This window comes from Rhinolophus ferrumequinum, chromosome 23, assembly GCF_004115265.2.
Source record: "Rhinolophus ferrumequinum isolate MPI-CBG mRhiFer1 chromosome 23, mRhiFer1_v1.p, whole genome shotgun sequence".
In the NCBI taxonomy this organism is placed as follows: domain Eukaryota; kingdom Metazoa; phylum Chordata; class Mammalia; order Chiroptera; family Rhinolophidae; genus Rhinolophus; species Rhinolophus ferrumequinum.
Window position 1 is genome coordinate 9062272 of NC_046306.1, and position 15666 is coordinate 9077937.

General features: G+C 54.6%; 1 protein-coding gene across 4 annotated transcripts in view; it reads left to right on the top strand.

Annotated features, from left to right (window-relative positions):
- RIPOR3 (RIPOR family member 3) overlaps nt 1-15666 on the top strand; it is a 65212-nt gene that overhangs the window by 47685 nt on the left and 1861 nt on the right. For 3 of the 4 annotated variants that reach the window (XM_033095328.1, XM_033095329.1, XM_033095332.1), the window contains 17 exons: nt 616-669; nt 1951-1974; nt 2257-2310; nt 2961-3110; nt 3291-3354; nt 3684-3727; nt 3884-4009; nt 4090-4235; nt 4921-5050; nt 6092-6670; nt 9306-9436; nt 10377-10500; nt 11144-11279; nt 11918-12079; nt 12655-12816; nt 13303-13505; nt 14636-14719. In XM_033095328.1, the coding sequence (XP_032951219.1) occupies nt 616-669; nt 1951-1974; nt 2257-2310; nt 2961-3110; nt 3291-3354; nt 3684-3727; nt 3884-4009; nt 4090-4235; nt 4921-5050; nt 6092-6670; nt 9306-9436; nt 10377-10500; nt 11144-11279; nt 11918-12079; nt 12655-12816; nt 13303-13505; nt 14636-14719 (2373 nt within the window). The remainder of the gene's footprint in view (nt 1-615; nt 670-1950; nt 1975-2256; nt 2311-2960; nt 3111-3290; nt 3355-3683; nt 3728-3883; nt 4010-4089; nt 4236-4920; nt 5051-6091; nt 6671-9305; nt 9437-10376; nt 10501-11143; nt 11280-11917; nt 12080-12654; nt 12817-13302; nt 13506-14635; nt 14720-15666) is intronic. The other variant, XM_033095330.1, reaches the window with a different exon arrangement.

The following is a 15666-nucleotide window of genomic DNA, read 5'->3' on the forward strand; positions in this document are numbered from 1 at the left end:
CAAGAAAATAGGATGCCCAGTTCAATTTGATTTTCAGATAAATCCCCAATAATTTTTCAGTGTAAGTATGTCCCAGGCCATCTTTGGGACATACTCATATTAAAAAAACATACTATTCATGGTTTATTGGAAATGTATTTGGCTGTCCTATATTTTACCTGCTCACATTACCAGGATCTACTGCTGGGGCCTTCCAGCCTCCTAAGGGGGAGGCTCTTTCTTTCTGGTCTTTGAAGTCCCCAGCCCTCCTTCTCTACCCCACCTTTCTCTCCTTAATGGAATTAGAAACAAAAGCCAAGAGGCCTTGCTCCTCTAAAGAACCGAAGTATAGAACAGGGGTTGGAAAAATGGGGACGGGGAAGGGAGTCTTTGTATCAAAGTAGCAGCTGGCCACCTCTGTATCCTGGCTCCATTGGAGAGGACATCGGGGGTGGGCAGGGTGGGAGACGCAGGGCCTCCAGCCTCATGAATGTGCCAGAGGCTTGGGGGAGGGAAGGCAGGTGGCTCAGCCAGGCCTTGCTCGCCTTTGGTGGGCAGGTGGGCCACGCACTGCCAAGAAGATCCCACCCCCAGTCCCCAACCCTTCCCAGCAACCATCCCACCCCTCCCACACAGATACAGCAGTTCTCACGTCCCCCAGTCTCTCTCGGTTCTAGAAGAAACTGTAAGGTAGGCGAGTGTATAAAGGTTCGTATGTTTTAGCTGCTCCCACTTCATAGATGGGCACACTGAGGCCAAGCAAGGGGTTGTGACTGCACTGGGGCCGCACGGTGGGGTGACGGACGTGGGGTCCTGCCTCCCTGATCGCTGCTGGTTCTTGGTTTCCGAGAAGTTGCTGTGTGGCTACTCTTCTTTCCAAAGGCTTGGAACTTTCCTTGTTCTTTATTTCTTACAGGGAGCTTTAATTTCACAATCCCACACATACAATTTCACATAAATGCATATATGGGAAAACATAGGCCTTTGGGGGGTTTAACCCATCTTCCTTTTTCCTTGACACCCCCGCCCTCCGACCTTCTCTGTCTCACCCTGTTTAAGTCTGAGGACAATCTAGTGCTTATCTTCCCATGTTTTTCTCCCTGGTCACAGAATCATGTAAACACACAGACAAGTGCGTAGGGAGGGTTTTAGTCAAAGAGTCATGAAAATGAAGTCACGATTTACATGCTCTCTCTAGTGAATCTCAACCCTGGGGAAATTCCTCCAGGCTCAGATACAGTGATTCTAATCTCCCTGGGCAAACTAGGGCCTCTTCTGGAAACAGCTGATCCACCCACACAGCCACACCCATCATCTCCTTATTGTTTGTGGCTGCTTTCATTCTTCCCCGGCAGAGACCATATGGCCCGCAAAGCCTGAACTATTTACCATCTGGACCTTTCTACACGGATTTACCCGCCCCGACAAGATCTTATTTTCATTGGGGCACCCTGGTCCCTGGCGTGGATAGACCAGTCTGGAGTTGCCATTTCCCAAAGCCTGAACTCCTGGGTGGTGCCAGCTGCCTCTCCCTGCTCTCAGTTCTTCTGGTCATGGCTGAAATCATCCCTTAAACAATCACATCACAAAGGTCCCCGTTTTGTTGAGTGCTTACTATGTCCTCTACTCTTCCTAGCAACCCTATGGGGTAGATGCTATGGTGATCCCATTTGACGCGAGGAAATGGAGGTTCAGAGAGGCTGAGTAACTTGCCTGGGAGACAGAGCCAGGCCTAGAACCCAAAGCGCATGTGTTTAATCACTCTTCCTCCTCAGCCTGGACCACGGGCCTCAGAGGATGGAGTGGCTGCTGGTTTTTATTTTGGGAGGGGCATAAGTGCATTTTATTATTTTTCTGCTGCTGGCTTTCTGTCCTCTGAGCTCAGGTGCCCCTGGAATGTAGCTTCACGGGTCTTGGAGGAGCATCCGGAGCCCTGACATTTTCTCCCTCCCTCCCTTTCCTCCCCCACAGGCTTTCTATTATGATCTGGACAAGGTGAGTGAAATTTCCTGCCTGCACGCGGTAAGCGAGGTGGTGGGGCCTGGCGGGATGAGAATAGCTTCTTTGCCCCATTCCATCCTCTGGCCATCTTATAGGAGAACCACCTGGATCCCTCCCCATTTTACAAATGGGGAAACTGAGGCTCAGTGATGAGCCTCAAGGATGGTGAGGGGCTGGCTTTGAGCCCAGTTCTGTGTTAAGACCTGAAGGAGGGTGGCAGGAGCTGGCAGGTGGCCCAGACTACTTTTAAAGCATCTTTTCTTTTTCTGGGAGAAGCAAACGCGCTCTGTGGAAAGGCACATTCGGAAGATGGAGTTTCACATCAGCAAGGTCAGCTTGGTTCCTGTGGTGTCGCAGGGTGCAGCTGGGATAGTCTGTCGCCTTGCTGGGTCTCCGCTGGCATAGCAGGAGTGGGGACACCCACTTTGAGCAGGGGGCAGGGTTGTCTGGGTGCTCAGTGGCTGGAGAAAGACAAGGAGGAGCTGCAGGGGCTGAGCCAAGAAAGATGTCGTGCTCAGTCTTAGGGCGCTGGGAAGGCTGAGACCAACCACCCAATTGTAGAGACGGAAAAGTCAAGGCCCAGAGAGGGACAAGGATTGGCCCAAGGTGGCACAGCATGCCCTTTAAGCTTTGAAGTCTGCAAACTCTTCCATGATCTCACTTTACTCCTTAGCGGCCCAGTGGGAGGGCAGGACATCACAAACCCAACTCCCTGTTTATAGGTGAAAAATTGGGCAGGGAGAGATGTGATGCAGTTACATTTGCGCAGTGACTGCGTGCCAGCTGCTGCCAGGTGCGGGGACGGAGAGTGGATGAGACAGACGTGGGTCCTGACCCTGTGGGCTCCCATTCCATGGGGGCCAGCAAACCAGTGCAGGGTGGGGATGGTAGCTCAGGGTGACCTCTCGCAGAGGGTGAGAGTGGCAGGCAGGTCTGGGCCCCTCGGCGTGGGCAGTGCCCACCTTCCTGTGCCCCGGCAGGTGGACGAACTCTATGAGGGCTACTGCATCCAGTGTCGCCTGCGTGATGGCGCCTCCAACATGCAGCGGGCCTTCTCCCGGTGCCCGCCCAGCCGTGCCTCCCGAGAGAGCCTGCAGGAACTGGGCCGCAGCCTGCAGGAGTGCACCGAGGTGGGCAGGCAGTGGGAGCGTGGGAGAGCGCCGGCTGGGCCCAGCTTTGGGGGTCAGGGGTCCTGGGCCCTGAGGAAGCACCTGTCCACCCGCGGGCCTCTGTATAGTAGGGTCTCTGTGTGTCCCCCGTGGCCTGACCCCAGGGGCAGGCGCTGAGCTACCCTGTGTGGGGCTTTGCAGGACATGTGGCTCATTGAGGGGGCCCTGGAGGTCCACTTGGGCGAGTTCCTCGTCAGGATGAAAGGTAATAGGGCTGAGAGTGGGTGGGCAGCAGTGGTTTGGGTGGGGTGTCAGGCCTTCTTGGGGGCCCTGGGACTTCTGCTAGGGGGGTCAGAATCCAGGGGTCCAGGCCCAGCTCTGGCTTTGTACTCGTGGGCCATGTGACCTCGGGCAAGTCCTGTCCCCTCTGAGTTGGATGGGAGGGCCCAGGCCTGTCCACTGTCCATCATGACGGCTTATCCCTCCCGGAAGCTAATCCCCAGACTAGGACGGGAGGTCCCCCAGTAAGGCCTGTGACCCATGGGCAGGGGCAGAGGAGGGCAGACAGGAGATTTGCCCGTCTCTGTGTTCCAGGCTTGGTGGGCTACGCACGCCTCTGTCCCGGAGACCAGTATGAGGTAGGGCCACCCTCCGGGGGCAATCCTCAGAGCTCCCCGCCATGCCTTTGGGGGTCTCATGGTCCCAGCTGGCAGGGAGGGCCCCCAGGCAGATGGCTGGGGTGGGTGGCGCCCACCTGGGCGGCTGAGCCACTCCTTCTTGGGCCTTGCCTACAGGTGCTTATGCGCCTGGGCCGCCAGCGCTGGAAGCTGAAGGGCCGGATCGAGTCGGATGACAGCCAGACCTGGGATGAGGAGGAGAAGGCCTTCATCCCTACCCTGCACGAGAACTTTGAGATCAAGGTGGGTGGGGCCTAGGAAATGGGGACAGGATACCCAGGGGCTTGGCTCGGATACCACCCACAATGCCTCACTGCCGCCAGGTGACAGAGCTGCGGGGCCTGAGCTCGCTGGCCGTGGGCACAGTGACGTGTGACATCACCGACTTCTTCACGACCCGGCCTCAGGTCATCGTGGTAGACATCACGGAGCTGGGCACCATCAAGCTGCAGCTGGAGGTGCTGTGGAAGTGAGTGGGAGCCATTCTCCCTCCAGGCCCTGCTGCCTCTCCCTGGTCAGCCCCAAATTCCCACCGAGAGAGCCAGAGGGCCTCGCCGGCTCCCCCTGGTGGCCTGACCATGCCCTAGCAGCCACCCGTGGGCATTTCTGCTCTCATCTCCTGCAGTGCCTGAGTCACAGGCTCTTGTGGTCCGGCTGGGCCCTACACACCTGGAGCCAGGCCTGTGTGCAAACGACACAGAACAGGTTTCTGTGGAGCAGGGAGGGTTTACTAGACCTACCTGCTCCAAGGGCAGGGTCGGCGAGGCCTAGGGTGCCCAGCCTTACCCATGCCTGGGACTGACACACACATCCTTCCAGAACAGTGCCCGTTACAGATGAGGAATCTGAGAGGGGAGGTGGCGACGTTTAGTGGCAATGGCACCACTGAGCATCCACCGCTGGTCTGCTGAGCTTCTAAGGGGATGTCACCCACGTGTGTGGTGACAAATCGCTGCCCCATGCCACCTAAGGGCGCTCAGGGTGCTGGGTGTTTGAGAGACACCTCCAAAAGGGTCGAGAACGTGGACCTGGAGTCCCAGGCCCGGGCCTGTAACCCGGGGCCTCCTTTTCTTCTTCAGTTCCCTGGGTCCCTGCTGTGCTCGAATGTCCTCCCCGGCATCGATGGCACTTTGACCTTCTGTTCTCTCCTCCAGCCCATTTGATACGGAGATCTTCCTGATGTCACCCAGCCCCACAGCCAAGTTTTCTGTGGGCAACAGGAAGGGCTCCTTGTACAACTGGACGCCCCCGAGCACACCCAGCTTCCGGGAGAGGTACTACCTGGTGAGTGGGCCAGGGACACTGGGGTCACGGAGGGCTAGGGGTGACTCCCCAAGGGTCAGCTCGTGAGACTGGCTGAGCAGCCCGGCACCTCTGGACGTAGCAAGCTGGGGTGCAGCCTCCCTTGTTCTGGGTTATCCTGGGTGTTTTCTGTACTTTTCTTCCTCGGTGCCAGCCCCTCCAGTCTAGGGTGCTCTAGGCTTGGTTCTCCTGTACGCCTGGACTGGGGTCTTCTGGATTGTTCTACCACCCCAGCCACGGCCTTGGCCTCCAATGTATTTGTTTTAAACTTAAATTTAATATATGTTTCCAGTATGAATGAGCCTTGACATAGCATACAGTAAATCATCTCTTTCCTGGGACCTCCTGGGAGCCAGGTCACCTCCTTAGGCTGTTGTCAACTTCTTCCATATTCTTCCAGAGATACTGTATTGCCCCGGGGCAAATTCATCTTCTCCTCCACCTCGTACTCCACAGCAGCCCTTTTAGCCTAGTGATGCATTTGGAGCCTGGAGGTGCGAGGGATAAATGAGGTGGGACTTGACGGCCTTTTGCTCAGGGCACGTAAAATGCCAAACGCTTAGTGATGAGCTGCCCTTGCAATGAGCAGTCATTGTGTATTGTATGTCAGGTCCTTCACTCATTCATCCACTTCACTCATTCAAAACGATGTGCCAGGCTCTTCTCTAGGCCAGTTAAGAACTGTGCCCTCTGGGAGCACTGCCTGCCCAAGGGGCAGAAGGACCATGGGAAAATAAAGCGGACCATTCTTAGGCAGGGCACAGTCAGTGCAAGGGTCCTGAGGTGAATGAGCCTGGAGGATGTGCGCAGCAGCAAGCAGGCCCGCTGGGGCTTGAAAGGAGCGAGGTAGAGAGGCGATGGGGATGAGGGCAGGGAGGGTCCAGTGTGCTACGAGCACCTGAGTCACCTTGGTGGGCCTCAGTCATCCAAGAAGGTGGGTATGCAGAGCAAGTGTCTGTGGGGGGAGCCTCCTTGGGGTCCCTGGGGTGGCCAGTGAGGCTGGTCCTGTGTCCCCCTCTCCAGTCTGTCCTGCAGCAGCCCGCGCAGCAGGTCTTGCTGCTGGGTGGGCCGAGGGCCACCTCCATCCTCAGCTACCTGTCTGACAGTGACCTTCGGGGCCCTGGCGTGTGGAACCGGAGTCAGGAGCTGCCGGAGATGGACTCCTTCAGCTCCGAGGACCCCCGAGACACTGAGACCAGCACCTCGGCGTCCACCTCGGATGCGGGGTTCCTGCCCTTGGCCATTGGCCCCAATGCCTCCATCGAGGAGGAGGCCCAGGAGGCGCCCCCATCCCCGGGCCTCCTGCCGGAGATGGCCCACCTGGCAGGAGGCTCGTTTGTGGAGCAGCCTGGCTGGAGGAATTTGGGAATAGAGAGCCCCCGCCGGCCACGGCCACGGGGCGCCACATTCCACAACCATATGATTCCGGGTAGTGGGAGAAGCCAGGATGAAGAAGAAACCAGGGATGGAGGGGATAAGCCTGGGGTGACCCTCGAGAGGCCCCTGCAGGAGGTCCTGGATTTACTGAAGTGCGCAGACTCTTCCCAGCCCCGGCTCCGGGAGCTGGAATACCAGGTCCTCAGCTTCAGGGACCGACTGAAGGTATGTCCACTCCGCTGGGTGGCAGCCCTGCTCTGATGATGGTATAACGACTGGGAATGGGCTTTGGGGGCAGCTAGCATGGTCCAGCATTCTGGACTCACCCCTGCAATGACCTGGGTTGGCAATGTCTCCTCCCTGGCCTCTGTTTGCTCATCTGTCAAATGGGGATAACAACAGCCCTCATCGGGCTGGGAGAAGGACTGTAAGAGGAAGTCAGGGATCAGAGTGGATAACTTGCTCACGTCCAGTCAGAACTGGGCCCCATCTCGCATCTTCTGACCCAAGCAGGTGAGGCTGGGGTCACCATTAAAACCTCAAATGTGGGGTGTTCTCAGGGTCAGAGCTGGTGTTACGGAAGACCGCACGTGGCCCCACGCCCCACACGGAAACTTGACAGCGCCCACTCCACGGGCAGTTCTCAGGGGGCTCTCAGAGATGCTGGCCTGGGCAGATTATCCTAGTTTTGTGGTTTACATAAACTTAAATGTATGCAAAACAAAATGTACAACCCCAGAACCTGCTTACATGTCAATTAATCTATGAAACCACTGTCTTTTGTGTAGGGCACTTAGCACGGAAATAGCTCAACAGCTCCCTTCAAAAATTCATTTTGGTGGTTTTACTCCGACCCCCACCCCTAACATTACAGATCAGCACAGGTGAAAGAAACTTGGTTTTTCATTTTATACGCAGTAACTTATAAATGTCCACTATTTACCACCACTATGGTCTTTAAAAAGGAACTACCTGAAAATTTCAAGAGAAAAATGTAATAGTCACCTTTTTTGTATTTCTTAACAGCGTTTTCATGTAGAACAGTTTGAGTCAGCATGCATGCAGCTCCTGTCACATACCTGTAATTTGAAAAATTATACCCACTTTACACAAAAATCTTGAAATAATACCACCATAAAGCAATCATTTTAAACATCTTTAAGGAATTCTTTTTTTTTTTTCTTGCAAATCAAGTCAGAAGAATACAAATGATTATAGGCCATGGTTTTTAGTTTGACTTTCTAAGAGAAATTATACACACCCGCATATGTGTATGAATGTGTCCTTACATATGTACAGTCGATTCCCATTTTTCATAGATTCTGGTTTTGCGAATTCACCTACTTGCTAAAATTTATTTGTAACCCCCAAATCAATACTCATGATGCTTTCACAGCCATTCGTGGGCAGGTGGAGAGTGACAAAAAACTTGAGTCACCTGACATGCACGTTCCCAGCTGAGGTTGAACAAGGTGACAATGCTCTGACTTCTCGTTTTAGTTATGCTATACTCAGGTGTTCTTTTCATGGTCTATTTAGTGCAACATTATTCACATGTCCGTGCTTATTTCTGGTGATTCTGGTGTTTTAAATGGACCCCGGAGCGCAGGGCTGAAGTGCTGGCTCGTGTTCCTGAGCACAGAGAGGTGATGGTGCCTCCCGGAGAAAATGTGTGTTAGATAAGCTCTGCTCAGGCGTGAGTTAACTGCTCACAGCCTTGAGGTCTTTGTTAAGGAATCACCAACATGTATGAAATAAGATGTCTTTCAACAGAAACACACATAAAAAAACAAGGCTACATACTGACCGCTTGATGGAAATGTTGTAACTAGAGGCTCGTAGCATTTGCCCGAGGAGCAACAGCTCCGTATTCACAAATTCAGAGGTCACGGCGACTTTATACAGTATGGTGAATAAGGAGACAGACTCTGTGTGTGTGTGTGTGTGTGTGTGTGTGTGTGTGTGTGTGTGCGCGCGCACGCGTGCGCACGGGTGTATGCACATATCTACACACACATTTTTTTTTTTTTATCAGGAAAGGAACCCTCTGCATCTTTGGGCTCAACTTTTCAGAGCCTGGTTCTGGTTTGCAGAGCAGCGTCTGCTTGGACTGTGTCTTGTGTGGGATGAGGCCCAGGCTAGCTGGGCCTGGGGACCACATAAGGGGACAAGACCGACATCTCCAGTAGTGGATTTCTAGCTGCCAAGGAAGGGAGCTGCCATTAGCAGGCTCTGACGACTGGAGCAATGGCTCTAAGGCCGCCCCCTGCGGCCCCTGTCAGGGGCTGCCACCAATCTCCTCTCCTTGCATGTTTCCCTGGGAGAAGACACACCTGGAGTCCAGAGACTCACCTGGCAGCTTTGAACCTCCTGCAGAGGTGTTTGGCCTGACTCATACCATATTTTAAAAATAATTTCATATTGTCAATATTTAAAAACTGGGCATCTTCCCATAAAAAACCTAGGTTCCCCGCTTTTCTTAGACAACTGAACAATCTGGCAACACTGGCCCCACATTCCCAAATGGCAGGTGTCAGCTAAAGCAGCAGCTTGTCCTCTTGGGGGAGGCACCCACTCTCTTGCCTTTCATGGTACCCCCCATACCCCGTCCCCACCGCTCTCACTCCTGTCACTTGCCCTGTCCCTGTGGTTATCTGTGACTGGGTGAGGCTTTTCAGATCTATCTCCCTTGAGCTTCTGCACCATACCTGGTCACAGGCCATTCAGGAGGGACCTCAGGGAGTGCAGTGCCCCCGTCCTGACTTGGGGCATTGCAACCCCACTGAGGGACGCTGTGCAGGTGGGTGTGCCGGGCAGGGTGAGTGGGGCCGGCTGCCCTGAGGTCTTGCTTGATCCACAGCCCCGCGGAGGCCGCCAGGAGCACAGCTCGGCTGAGAGCCTGATGGACTGCATCCTAGAGAGCTTCAGCTTCCTCAATGCTGACCTCGCCCCACACGAGCTGTCCCTCTTTGGGAGTCCCCAGGGTCCCCGGTGAGTGCACCCCCTCCCAGTGCTGACCAGGTGACCAGCTTTAGCTCCATGCTTCCTGTCGGCCTCCTGGCCCATGTCTCCCATTGCCTGACTGGTATTCGATCATTTATTATGCCCCCGCCTCCTGTCCCCATATGCCCGCTGCCTGGCACAGGGCAGGTTCTCAGTGACCACTGAGTCAGTGCGAATAGGTCCGGTTGGCCCTGAGCCTTCTGCTCCAAACAATGGGCTTCTGTTTGAACCTTAAAAAATAATGATGGAAGATGCAGTAGAGCCTCTGACCTTGACCTAACCAACGAGCAGCACTAACCATGTTCCCTGTCCCCTCTGCACAGCCACTTTCCTTCTCCGTCAGGCAGCCCCCACCTCACATGCTTGTGAGCGCTTCTCCTCAAAGCTCCGCAGCACCGAAATGCATCAACAGTCCCGATGTCTCCTCCTCCTCTTCTCTCAGTCCCAGGGGAGGGTGTGGCAGTTCCACCCAACGTGATGGTGTCACTTTGCCTTTGTCCAGGCCTCAGGCTCTGCCCCTACCATGGAGAGGATATGGTGCCAGGCATGCTGGCTGGGCACTTACCCCTCACCGCCCTGAGCGCTGGGCGTGCCTGTCCCCACTTCACAGATGAGTAAACTGAGGCTAGGGGAGGCAGACTTGGCCAGAGTCCCAGAGTTAGGGATTAATTTGAACTGCAGCTGCTTACTTCAGACCGCACACCCTGGATTGTCCTCTGCCTCCCCAGGCCCTGGGCCCACGCCGCCTCACACCTGTTTTGAGTTGTTGTCGCCTTTTGCTGCTTTTCCTTGTCTCGTAGATTTTCCCTCAGTTTAACTCCATTTCCCTGGGACTCGGAGTTGGCCTCCCTATCAGAACTCTTCAGGAAGGGAGGGTTTTCTCTACCCTAACCAGAATGGTCACCCAGTTCTTCTCAATCCAACTCAGAAAGCACAGGACCCTGGCCCCACCGCCATCGCTGAAAGAGTCATCCCGGGAGCTCACGGCTGGCGCCCCCGAGCTGGATGTGCTGCTCAAGGTCCATCTCCAAGTCTGCAAAGCTCTGCTGCAGGTGGCTGAGGGACCCGGGTGGGGGCTGAGGGTGAAGAGGGAGGGGTTCGTGTGGGGCCCGGCAAGGGGGCAGTTCTCTCTGCAAAGGGCTGGTCCTGAAGGTAGCGGAGAGCATGGTGCAGGGAGGAGAGGCCCATTCCTTGGAGCCAGGGAGACTGAGGAGGTTCCCCTGTGGAAGGTTCAGGCCAGGCCTGGGTGAAGCGTCTTGTGGCTTTCATGCAGCCCAAGCCCTGAATCAAAGGCAATAGCTGCAACTCTTTCAGTTGTAGATGCCAGAACTCCAGTCCAAACTGGCTCAACCTAAAGGAAAACTTACTGGCTCATGGAATTGACAGGCCCAGAGGTGGGCTTCAGGCCCAGCTGGATCCAGGGTTTCAAATGTCATCATGACTGGGCCTCTTACTCTCTCGGCTCTGCTTTCCTGTGTGGGTTGGCTTCACTTTTAGGCAGGCAGAGGCGGCCCCTGGCAGCTCCAGCCAGTGTCCCATCGTCTCAGTCACCTTGGTGAAGGGGGAGTCCCCAGGTGTCACTCAGGGAGCTGCCACTGGGATGGAAAGGATGGGCACAGGGCAGGTGGGGGCCAGTCATGACGGCTGGCAGAGGGCGTGTCCGTGCTAACACAGAGCACCATTGGCTGCTTCCAGAAACTGGCCTCTCCTCATCTGTCGAGGATGGTCCAGGAATGCCTTCTGGAAGAAGCTGCGCAGCAAAAACAGGTTCTGGAGACTCTTTCTATGCTTGATTTTGAGAAGGTCAGCAAGGCGACGTGCATTGAAGAGAGTAAGTAACTGCCTGCCACCATGGGCTGCCTGCCCGTGGGAATGGCATGAAGTGATGGGCTTTGAAGTACAGGGGGGCTTCGTCCCCCTTCCCGATGTCCAAAGTTAACTGGAGCCCAGGGGTGCGATTAGGGGCAGTGGCTGGGCTGGGCTGAAAGACACACTGTGGGTGCAGAAAGGGAGGTCACACAGCACGAGCTCTGGTCCCCTGTGTGCCTCTGGGCGAATGATTCACCTCTTGGAGCCTCAGCTTCTCCGTCTGTATAATGGGGAGGCCACTGGGTAGGGTTCAATGAAGTAATCCCCGGGACACACTCCAGGCACACAGCATGCGCTCAAACAAACAGGAGGTGTGACCCAGTTCTGCCTCGGGCCCCTGTGGGACCTTCCTTCCTTGTCCACAAGGAGAGGCTAGTGACAGTAGCCACCCTAGGTGGTGGTGAAGGCTGTGGGTGGTCACCTGGATAAGGCATGTGAGGTGAAGCTGCTTGTCACGTATGTGTCACACTGGAGTGTGGGGAAAGGACGCTGCATGTCACCCCTCAGCTCCCAAACCTCAGGTCCCAGTAGAGGGAAATCTCTGAGCCCTGAGTCGTGCTCTCCCCACCGCCAGTCAGGTTTCTGAGCCTGGGCTTTCAGTCATTCCGCAGGCCGCACGGAGGAAGGGCTGCCTGAAGCTATGGCAGGGGTGCACGGAGCCCGGTGGGGTCCTGGCCTGCCCCGCCACGGCACTCCTGCACCAGCTCAAGAAGACGTTCCTGCATAGAGTCAGGGGGAAGTACCCGGGACAACTGGAGATAGGTAAGCCCCTGCGCCCCCCCAGGGACGCTGTGCTGTCTCGGGCCCCCACTATTGTCACAGTGGCCTCATCGTAGCCCTAGTCTTGCCTCGCCAAGTGTCATCATGGAATCAAATGGATGCCATTTCTCAGCGTGACTACAAGTCACTTCCTGTTCCTGGGGAGACAAACAAGTGGTCTGTGAACCCCTGAACTGCAAACATGAGTGGGTTGGTGCATTTTCTGGGGAAAGAGTCCACAGCTTCCGCCAGAATCTTAAAAGGGTTAAGAAAGAACTTTTATGGGAAGATGGGCAGGACTTCATCTCCTCAAAAAAGGTGTCTTGACACTTCCTCAGAAGGCAGAGCATTTCTCTGGCAACTGAAAGGTGACAGTCACACTCCAGGCAGTGGCTCTGTAATGTAAGCCGCTCTAATCGCTGCCTGGGCTGCCTGGTGGCCTGCATATTCCCAGGCGCCGAAGCAAGCTCCCACCACGTGCCATTAGAAAGCCATTGAGCTGACCTGGCCACACTGCAGAGGCTCCCAGGGGGCGAGGTCTCGGTTTCTCCTCACGGCCTTCTCCTGTGTCCTGCCAGCGTGCCGCAGGCTCCTGGAGCAGGTGGTCAGCTGCAGCGGGCTGCTCCCCAGTGCCGGGCTCCCTGAAGAACAGACTGTCACCTGGTTCCAGTTCCACAGCTACCTGCAGAGGCACAGTGTCTCAGACCTGGAGAAACACTTCGCCCAGCTCATCAAGGAAGGTACGGGCTGGGGACGGTGGCAGGTGGACTCAAAGCCACAGTGACAACAAAGTGACTTCCATCCGTGGCGCCGTCCCGGCGGTTGGAAGTCAGTTTCTCAGAACCACTGAGCCTTTCCCGTCTAGCTGTCCTTTAGAAGCCGATTTAATTCGATTCTTCCACATAGATTAGCTCCAGGGGAAGGAGACAGAGCACAGAACCGAGGTCAGACCTGGAGGTGACGGTGATCCTCGGCTGGGCAGAGTCCCTGTATGGGTTGGGGTTCTATTAATTTTCAGGGTGTCTATGATCCCTTGCTAGAAAGCCTTCCTGGATATTCCAGGAGGCCCCTCTCACACCAATCCAGACTGGGCCTCAGTGATCACATAAGCTTACTCCGGGATTTGCTTCTGCATGGCTAACGGCAGTGGACAAAACACACCTGCAGCTGTACAGACCACGCAGCCAGAGTGGGGACTCTGGGCCCACTTCTTCCATCTCTTCTAGTAACACTCGTCGAGGAGCTGCAGTGCACGGGGCAGGCCAAGACGGTCAGGAAGCTGCAGGGCAAGCGGCTGGGCCAGCTCCAGCCCCTGCCCCAGACGTTGAGGGCCTGGGCGCTGCTCCAGCTGGACGGGACCTCAAGGGTGTGCAGGGCAGCCAGCGCGAGCCTGGCCAGCGCAGCCAAGAACAAGAGCTTTCGGGAAAAGGTACGAAGTGAGGAAGGGGGCGGGGGGCAGACCTCTGGCTGCAGATGTGCGAGTTGGGGGGAGGTGAAGGGAGGGAGCTTTCTTAGAAAAATACAAAGGCTCGTGAGTGACTGGGGGCTGCTTTCGCTGCAAGACGTTTGGATTTAGGGGCGACCCAAACGTGAACACAGCTCTCCTCATGCCATCACATCACCACCGGCAGCACCAGCCCTGGGAAGGGATCTGGGCTGGGCCGGCCGGGGTGGCCAGGCCACCCTCACCTGATGAACCCACAGACCCACAGGCAGAAACTTACCTCACTCACCTCAGTGTTTCTAAAGCAGCACGTTTAGTCGGTCTCTGAGATGTCACTTGCATGCAGGTTTTTCTTAGAATTCCAATGTCATCCTCATTGACTTGCAATTAATGTGTGGCCGGCTGGTTGGTTCACTGTGTTTGGTCCATTTGAAAACCAAGAAATTGGACCCCTCTGCCTTTTAGGTTCCTGGCCCTGTGACCATTGTAGATTTAAGGTACCAGCCCATGAGCGGGGAGAAGGGCCATGTTGGGGCCTCACTAGTCTCCTGGGCTCACCTAAGGGCCAGGCACACCCCGACGTGCTTACAACAATTTTGTGAAGTGCCAGCTTTATTTTCCAGCTGAAGTGACTTGGCTATTGGCCATGTGACCGATGGGGACAGGCTCAGAGCTGTGAGTGGAAGAGGGTGACGAAGGGAAGGGATACTTTCCCTTCAGGCCTGAAGCAGCGGCCTTGCCTCTTTCGGCCTCCAGGGTCGGCTCCCTCTGTGTGTTCAATTCTTCTTGTCCCCGCTGGACATCTGATCTCTCTGGTTTAGCATTTTCACTAGATAGCAGTTTCAGAATGTATTTCATAAACATTAAAATGTAGACAAAAAGAGCTTCTGGTTACCGCCAGCCCAGGCACCAGTGTTTTTTGAGATAAGCAATACTGTAGTATACATCTCCAGGCTGTACACCTGGCCCGAAGATGAATGGATCACGGCCTGATGTATGTTTAGAGAAAGGTAAGAAGGGCCTGACTGATGGTCAGCAGTCGGAGGACCCGCCGTGGGCAGCATGGACTTTGCTCTCGGCCCCCTCCCTTCGTTCACAGCGGCCTTCTTTCCCAGGCTTTGCTCTTCTACACCAACGCCCTGACAGAGAATGATGCGAAACTCCAGCAAGCCGCGTGCATGGCACTAAGACATCTCAGGGTGAGTTCAGCCTGTCCTCGCTGGTCACGGGTAGAGGCCTGCTTGTGGCTCACGTTAGTTCATTTCAAAATGATTCCCCTGGAACCAAAAAGAAAATCACCGCCAGCCAGAGAGCAGCTGAAGAGCCGGTTTTAGAGGAGCAGGCGTCCACTCTACCAGCAGGGACCCCTCAACAGTGAGCTTTTGCTCTAGCTCTGCGTGAAGCAGCAGCTGGCCCCAGGGACTCACTTCTGAGCTCTTGAATTATATGTTTTAATATCAATTAAAAAACTTCTCAAAGCACAATAAGCTCGTTGTAGAAAAAGAGAGCAAAGCATAAAAATGTAAAAATTATCCCTCATCCTAATACTTTGTGGAAATTACTGACATTTTGGTGTTATTTCCTTTTTTGTTGGTGGTTGAGTGTGAGCATTTAAAATGGTTGGTAATACTATAGTTTAAAAACAGTGAACAACATAAAACCTTTTTGTGTTAGACTGGTAGTGCTTTGGATTTCCTTAGGAAGAGTCTATCAAACGTATACCTTAATTTAACCTACTTCCCACTCTCATACTATAGAAAATTTAGGTTCCTCATCCATTTATTATGTCATCATGAGCATTTTTGTGCATAAAAGCTTCAACCTCACTTGCATTTAGAATTCTCATTTTAAAAAATAATTGCCAATTTACTAAATGAAAATAGTCCCATACAGAGTCAACTCCCCCCATTCATTCTGGAATGGATCAACAGGAAATTGTAGGACAATCTGGTTATAATCAAATAACTAGTAAGAGGACAAGGGTGCCCAGTGGAAGGAGGTGAAGTGCACTCTGATCCATTGCCCTGGAGAGCAGTCTGGGGGTCAGGGATGCCTGAACTGGGGCCCTGACTGCACCCCTGCTCGTCTGACCTGGAGGCGAGGGTTGGGAGAGCAGGGAGGACGTAGGGAGATCCAGAGGGCAGAT